This window comes from Porites lutea, chromosome 9, assembly GCF_958299795.1.
Source record: "Porites lutea chromosome 9, jaPorLute2.1, whole genome shotgun sequence".
In the NCBI taxonomy this organism is placed as follows: Eukaryota; Metazoa; Cnidaria; class Anthozoa; order Scleractinia; family Poritidae; genus Porites; species Porites lutea.
The window spans coordinates 21,968,695-21,977,342 of NC_133209.1; the positions used below are offsets into that span (position 1 = coordinate 21,968,695).

General features: G+C 40.4%; 1 protein-coding gene across 1 annotated transcript in view; it reads left to right on the forward strand.

Annotated features, from left to right (window-relative positions):
- Nucleotides 1-871, forward strand: part of LOC140948014 (tachykinin-like peptides receptor 86C) — a 37,783-nt gene extending 36,912 nt beyond the window's left edge. Inside the window, exon 2 of the mRNA XM_073397238.1 lies at nucleotides 1-871. This exon is cut by the window's left edge and continues 504 nt beyond it. Within this exon, the coding sequence (XP_073253339.1) occupies nucleotides 1-495 (495 nt within the window). The 3' untranslated portion in view covers nucleotides 496-871.
- The last annotated feature ends 7,777 nt before the right edge of the window (nucleotides 872-8,648 follow it).

Below are 8,648 nucleotides of genomic sequence, written 5' to 3' on the forward strand. Positions count from 1 at the left end.
TTGGGCTACAACGCGACATCTCTTGGTGTTAACCTCTACATTTTCTTTATCACCTACATAATTCCTCTGGCCATCATATGTCCGCTGTACGCGAAAGCTGCTAGTATGCTATGGTTTAACCAGGCTCCAGGCAATCATCTGATTGAAGAACAACAGCGTCGACAGCTGATAACAAGAAGGAAAGTGGTCCGCATGCTCGTCATCATTGTTGTGGTGTTTGCTATTTGCTGGCTTCCCGCGCAGGCAATACACCTTTTTTGGGTAGCAACAGCTTTTCGTAGAGAGCCGCCAGAAATTGTCACGTACCTGGGATTTTGGGTGGCCCACGCAAACAGCGCCATCAACCCTTGGCTGTATATTGCCTTAAGCACCAAGATCAGATTGGCCTTTAACCGGATGGTAACCTTCCGAAAATCTCATCCGGCCTTGAGGAAAAGTACCCAGGGAACGAATCACTCAACTAAAGCCTCGACATTCCAGGAGGCTAGGGTGTAGTCATGCGAACCAGGAAACCAAAAGTAGAACGCATATGATTTTCAGCTAGCAAGTTTAGACATTTAACCTTTGCCTTTTTAATGCACGCAATAACTGCAGATTACTTAATGCAGTGGTAAGTAGTGGATGAAATAGAGATAAAGTCATCGACTAAAAATTTAAAATAGAGATTCCCTTGATGATTTTTGCAGGTAAATGTGGTATTAGTAGAAGTTTTTTAACGTATTTATTGGTTCAATATGTAAAGTACGGAATGTTTTCTTAAAAGTAAAAGAGCCTTGTAAAATGCCTTTTTAAACTGTAATGAGAGCTTGACACGTATTGGAGTAAACGCATTTTAGATCTATATTGGTCCAGTGCACCTACGCATTTTAAAATAACCTACTATAAAATTTAGTTTACTAACTGTTTTGTTGGATAATGTATTAAATAATGTACTGATTAAAAACATAAACAAGCAAACAAACAATAATGATGACATGTAACTTAACATACAAAATAGATGCTAGTTGAAAGTTTTCAGCTTTGAATAAATGCAAACCATCCGATGTCTAAGTATGTTTTCTTCGGGTCACTTTTCTTGGCATCCAATGTCCATTATCGGACATCTAATGGAGTAATTTGCAGGGGCATGGAGTCTCTGAGTCTTTGCATAATCCCTCGCCCAAACCAATGACAGGTTAGCTCAATTAGACCATGATGCCCTGAGTTTATGCCCTGCATTTCCAAACAGTTCCATGAGTGCATGTAATCCTTTCTAGATTACAGGGTCGTTCGACAGCGTTGAGTCTTTGGTTTAAAATTGCAGTAAACTTGACTAAGTGACAATTCATCAGTCCTGCAAAATTGAGAAAACTTTATTTTCAACCTGAAGGAACTCTTTTTTTAAGAATTAAGAGCAAATGTCTGTAAAAATCGAGCAAAATCGAAAATTCGAGGCCACAGTTAAAAAATCATTTTCGCTCATATCTTGTTCATAGATAGGCATAAGCAAGTAACTAAACGTGGTGTAGTTTGTTTTTCAGAAGGCCGCTTGGATTTGGAGAAAATCGACAAAATCAATTTTCGTGGTCGGCGACTTGAAAACAACCAAAATTTGAGGCAAAATGAGGCGATCTCAAAACTTCGCTCGCACGCACACAGGAAGAAAGCGGGGTAAAATATTTCCGAATAAATCAATTTATAAAGGGTTCTACTTCTGGTCTGGTGATGAATTCTTATCTTAACGATAATCTGGAAGATAAACAATGTTATTTTAGTTTGGGTTCTTTTTCGACTAAACGAAATTTAAATTTATGCTGAAACTCACGTCATTTGTTTTTTAAGAGCCATTATCTGAGAAAATCAAGAATCGCAAGACACTCGTTAAAAAATAGAATTTTTTTATTTTGTCAAAACATCCCTTTTAGCGATCTAATTTAAGGAAAAATAGTTTTTAGCTCAAACGATTCATTTTAAAGGAGAAATTTAGGGCCTGTTTACATGGAGTGGGGGACCCCAGTCTAGTGGGGTAGGTTTCTTTTGTTTTGTGTCCCCCAGAGCGTGAAAACAAAAGAAACCAACCCCACTAGACCGGGGTCCCCCACTCCATGTAAACAGGCCCTTAAAAAAGTTTGAAAAATCGATTTTATGCCTGTTTTTCGAACAAAACACGGCAGGATGCAATGGCAACTTCGAGAGAAGGGTGAACGCGTAAGAAACATTTCCTAGCATTGAAACTTCCCCGAAATATTATTTTGTTCTTACTCTTGAAAACCTTAAAAGAAAATTTGAAAAACAATGTCAGAAATATTTTTATAATCGACAAGTCTAAAGAGGTCATATTTGTGACGTTAGACATGCTAGAAAACGAAGGCCAACTTTGACCATTAAAAAACGCCTCTGGTATGTGCCGCTTGATCATAAAATCAATATAAAATGGAACCTTGGATTTTGTACTAACTCACTGGAAAGTTTTAGCTCTGGAAATCAAATACCATCCTGACACCAAAGCAAGCGGTGAGAGCAATTGAATTGGGAAATTTATGCAAATTAGACGGCTTGCGGACGGTTGTCAAACTAAAAGAAAGGTTTTCCATGAAAGGATTACTCACCATTACTTGTAACACGTTTTTACGGCAAGGAAAGTTATTTCCAACTTCTGTTGCGTCGGTTTGGGTAACAAAATCCATAATTTTAAGCCAAAAGGTCCAAAAGACAAACGTACGTTTGCTCAGCGACCGCGCCAGAATCCGGCCGTGAATCGAAATAAAGTCACAACACGTCACTGCGGTCCTTTAGAAGCAAGAGTTGCAAGAGTTTTTACTTCAGTCAGGAGGCCAAAAGATTGAAAATTCATCGCAAACTAATGACTTCGATTTTGAAAACCTTTCATCACTTCAATCGTTCTTCGGCTGCTAATAAACATTTCACAAGATCGTATGACCTTTGGCGTCTGACCGGAAATTGGTCACACGCTTAAGTCACGTTAGCATACTGTCACGAATTTTACTGCGAAATAAAATCAGGCCTGCTTTATTTGTATTTTTAGAACTTGTTCTCCATGCATCGCGCGTGTCTCGCGCCCCCAGTCCGCTTCGCAGTGCTAGCGTAAAAAGCGCAAAAAATTGAAATTCGCTCCTGTTCTGCAGTTGATTTCTTTTATAGACACCATCTAGGTATTGACAGGCTGTGAAAAAAGTGTATTTTTTTAAATTATTTTTTGAAGTGCTACATCATTTTCCTATAAATTTCAAACGTGACTGCTAAACGACTGTTTGGAACCCATGGATGGAGAAAAGTTGTGCCGGATAGAAGGTCAACCTCCCAGCCGAGCCAACTTTAGCGAGCGTTTATATGAGGAAAAATTGACCACTTTGTCCGAGTCAACAGTGCTTGCGCATGCTGTCTTTGTCCAGCCTTGACCGTGTTGTCCCAGCTAGCTGGGCGAGCCAAAGTAGAGAAATATTAGCCGGGCTAGAAGGGTGAGGCCACCAGTACCGGCTCAGTGGAGGGCTGACTTCCGGAAGCCCTCAACCCCGCCCACTACTGGAAGTAAGGCGTCTATCCGAACCAACTTTTTGTTTCTCATGTAAACGGTTTACCAAGTTTTGTAAGGAAATGGAGGAAATGTTGGCTCGCCCAGGGTAGCTTGGGAGGTGAGTAAACACCAGATAACCCCAATAATAAGCACCAACTTTGATTGTCAGTTAGACGTCCACTATTTTAAGTAAGCGACCTTGCATGTGATTGTCGCATCCATGCTCCCTTGCAGATCCCCTTTATTATCGGTAAGCCTGTGATAGCTCAAAGTAATACAGTCGTACCTGCAGTAAGCGGCCACCAAAAATGCAAAGACTTAGTGGTCCCTGACGGGAGGTGGCCGTTTAGAAGAATCCGACCACATGGGGTCTATTCCGAGAACAGGTCCAGGCACATTCTATTAAATGGTGGTGTAACAAATTCCTAGCAAAATATTATCTTTTACCTCTTTTGACAAATACAGCTTTTAAATCATGCTAAATTTAAAGAGGGATTCAGGTGAGTGAGATATAGAATAGTCTAGAATCACAACTGAATCTTCACTTTGTTGGCTACATCTTCTAAGTTAGAATATGTGTAGTTCCACGATGTCACTAAAGGTCTTCATATTTTCTAAGGAACATAGTGCACACAGCAAAAATAGAGAGCAGAGAATGCGTCAACTGGTCGCTTATGGAAAACAATTAACAGTGACGCCCAAAAAGTGGTCGCAGTCACTTACAGAAGGTGGTCGTTTACTGGAAGTTCCAACTGTAAGGCTTTGACTGGGAAAATTTGGTCTTTTGGCCTTTGCCGGTCGCACATGGAGGTTCGACTGTGTTAAGTCTATTAGAGTATAAGCTACCATCACCTCACTGTGAGTGACGAGAGCCAGGAAAGTATATAGTATACACTCCCTTAGGATACACAGAATCGTTGTTTTGAGGTCCCGTTTAGCGAAATGGATCGTTCAAGGGAGGTGCTGAAGTCCCATAGTGAAATTTATAAGGTTTATGGGTTTTTAGTGTAAGGCGAAACACAATTCTTAGAGCCCTGTTATTCAAACGTTGGATAGCGCTACTCACCGGAGATCACTATCAAGCGAATAAGAAGAAGCAATTGCGTTACTTACTGGATATAGATTTATCCAGGGGAAAGCTTTAGTCCCGGGGGCGTTAGTCAACTTTTCGAACATACAGCCTCTCAGTCACTCTCCTCCGCAGACTTACTCTGGGCGACCAGGGTAGGGGAATATAATACTCGACCTTCCTTGCATCATCGCGAGCGCCTATAGCCTTCACTTTCTTTTGGCTCGTCCTGCAATCCTACCCAACGTTCGTGGGACAGGAAAGTCTGCGTGCGAGGCTTGGGTATCTAGGGAGACTAGCACGGTGCAAATAGCCGGGATGAGCTACTTTGTTCACACGAACCAAGAGGATTGGGTCTGCTAGAAGAAATCAGGCGTAGCTTTCTTTGATAAGTAATATTCCAACAGTATAGGATCATAGTTTGAAGCCATTTCACAATCACTAGTTTCCGCGCACCTCTACCGGCGAGTTGTGGACAAAAGCAGCTGATAGCTGTATGCGAACCGTATTCGACAGTGTCATGTATTGATTTTTTTTAATCTTAATGGAGGTCTTTTTTATTATGTACTGTCTATCTGACTGACTGTTTCTTTGTGTTTTTTTTTTTCTTGTAATAACTGGTTACATTATTTGGTCGTCGTGGTTGGGGTTATGGGATCCTCGTCGTGAGCAAATAGCGAAAAAATCAACAAGCAAAACCAAAGTAAACTATAGCGTTGAATCCGTTGGCCACGGAGAATTGGTATTATTCTGCAAGTTCTTTACTACAGCAAGAGAGTATACTCCCTTGACTATGGGACATTGGGCCGGGGGAACTTAGTATTTTGACCCGGCATAGGGGAGGAGGGGAGGGGGAGGGGGTACTCCGGCCAGATTCCAAGTCACGGGAATGATCGAAGTATGTTTTTTTCTTGGTTTGAAAATATTTTGAACATATTTTTTTTTTTTAGCTGTGGCTTTACTTAAGTATTCAAAATATTCGTTCTTTTTTGGTCTTAATTTTCGCTTCCACGGATCACTCACGACACTTGGAATCTGAGGTACCCCTCCTGTTCAGTACTTCGAAGGCAAAAAAGCTTTTTCAAAGCCTAGTGGGTAAATAAAAGAAAAATAAATATGCATGGTTGTGTCTACTGCGATGAGAGGATTTCTTGTCAGAAAATGTGAAAACTGTATAAAAAGTGCTGACAACAACTACGAAAATTTCGTGACAGCATGCTGACGTGACTAAAGCGTGTGACCAATTTCCGGTCACACGCCAAAGGTCATACAATCTTGTGCGATGTTTATTAGCAGCCGACGAACGAGTGATGAAAGGTTTTCAAAATCGAAGTCATTAGTTTGCGATGAATTTTTATTCCTTTTGCCTCCTGACTGAAGTAAAAACTCTTGTAACTCTTTCTTCGACGTGTTGTGACTTTATTTCGATTCACGGCCGGATTCTGGCACAGTCATGAGCAAACGTACGTTTGTCTTTTGGACCTTGTGGCTTAAAATTATGGATTTTGTTACTCAAACCGACGCAACAGAAGTTGGAAATAACTTTCCTTGCCGTAAAAACGTGTTACAAGCAATGGCGAGTAATCCTTTCATGGAAAACCTTTCTTTTAGCTTGACAACCGTCCGCAAGCCGTCTAATTTGCATAAATTTCCCAAATCAATTGTTCTCACCGCCTGCTTTGGTGTCAGGATGGTATTTGATTTCCAGAGCTAAAACTTTCCAGTAAGTTAGTACAAAGGTTCCATTTTATATTGATTTTATGATCAAGCGGCATATACCAGAGGCGTTTTTTAATGGTCAAAGTTGGCCTTCGTTTTCTAGCATGTCTAACGTCACAAATATGACCTCTTTAGACTTGTCGATTACAAAAATATAAGACATTGTTTTTCAAATTTTCTTTTGAGGTTTTCAAGAGTAAGAACAAAATAATAATTCGGGGAAGTTTCAATGTCAGGGAATGTTTCTTACGCGTTCACCCTTCTCTCGAAGTTGCCATTGCATCCTGCCGTGTTTTGTTCGAAAAACAGGCATAAAATCGATTTTTCAAACTTTTTTTGATTTCTCCTTTAAAATGAATCGTTTGAAGCCAAAACTATTATTCCTTAAATTAGGTCACTAAAAGGGATGTTTTGGCAAAATAAAATAAAAAATCGACTTTTTGACGAGTGTCTTGCCATTCTCGATTTTCTCAGAAAATGGCTCTTAAACATTGTGCTAAAACATATGTAAGAATTGGCCTGGGTAATTAAATTTGTACTTCACACGAACCTTCTGAAGTTGAATAAATTTTGCTTGAAATATGAGACTTTTCAAGAAAGTCGGTTGGTTGTTGTTCGACAAGTCACGATGGCTGGGCTCTCCAAACGAAACTTAACTCATAATCGCACTTGTATTAAAGACATTTGTACTGAAATGATAATTTTTGTTACCTCAAATGCGTTTTCTCGTTCTTGTCAACTGACATTGCGCCTCGTCCCATGCTGTTCAACCGAAGATCCAAAAACTCGAGGAAACGTGGTGCGTGAAAATAACCTCAAACAGAACATGGCCTACCTTTTCCGCAGTCACACTTTTACATCCATTGCCATTTAAAAATTTTAGGTCTCACAAAAACTGCGATTTTGATAGTGAAACTTTCGCCTGCTGATACCTCATTGGTCAGAAAAGTCTGGTCAAAAGTGTTGCGTGACAGTATTCACAGGTTTACCAATCTAACCATTTGAGCGACGCCTTTTTTAATGTTCTCGCCAGAAGTAGCATATTATGCTACTAACAACCCAAATTATGTTTTTTTTTTTCTTTTTTTCCTAAGTTTTCTTAAAGTGTGCTTCCATACAATACTAAATAAGTCCAAGATAGTTTGGTTTGCAAAGAGAGAGCTGAAGCTTTGGTAAAAACTATCCGTTGAGCGTTTTGACAATTGTTTATAATTCTCCTTTACTTTCATTATTCGCTCAGGCTGGCCAGTGTTCTGTTCTTTGTGACCATCACCGTGCTTGAGGAGGTTACAAGATAAAAGGTCTTGTGTATTCACACGAAACTGATCATTGATTGTCGTAGACTGCGAGCAGTGAAAAAATGAGAGACCGCTCGTAGTCTATGTTTGTCGTGTTCGCTGCGGGAGCAAGAACAGTAAAAATGTTTCATTTCGCTCGATTATGATATCACTTGAAAAAAGCGTCTCAACTTGACAATTTCCGGTAAACAAAGTAATTAATTTCAGACCATGCTGAGAAGCCTCGAGCTCGTACTTGTGATTGGTCACGTATTGACAGTGATATTATCGGATTAGTTGAGAAAATGGTGGGCGGATTACAAAAACACCGCCTCTTATAGCATGCGCTCCCTTCTCTTTCCCCTCTTTCGTGCTTTCTCCCTCCCCCTCTCCCTCCCCTTTTCGCGCCTGCCAGGCAGGCTAGTTTTCGTAAACATTCTGCAATTTTCTTTCAGTATATATATATATATATATATTTTCTAACCTGAACATGGTTATTCGATCGTCAAACTCTTGTTTCAGTCTGTTTATATACATAGGAACCCCGCCTTGCGACCACCTCTTGCCTCAGCTCACCTCCCATAGTCTTTCCACCAAGACGTGAAAATCTCCGAGTCATTTTATTATTTTGAAGACCTCTTCAATGCGACCACCTCGGTATCACGACCAGGATTTTATGGCTCAACGCTGGTCGCATCAACGGGAATCCGTATCGGTAAAGGGCTCGCATAGCGAAGGTGAGACAATTAGAACATGCGCGAAGGCCGGTTGGGGTCAAGTTTTTTTTTTCTCTCGGCTAGGAGGGTGACTCTCCTATGCGAGATAGTCCATCAGCTGAGAGCCGAAATTTTGGGTTTATGGCTCACTCGAGGGGAACAGCGGAAACATGTCACATATTAATCTTTGACTATTAAGCATCACAAAAAAGCATGATAGCAAGGATAAAACGGTAGCTTTCACTTTGAAAATCGAAATTTAAATTTGTCTCTCATAATCTCCTTTTGGCCGCCATCTTGAATTTTGGGGAAGGCTGAGAAGTTGCTTATATTCTTTTAACTTAAACAAATGT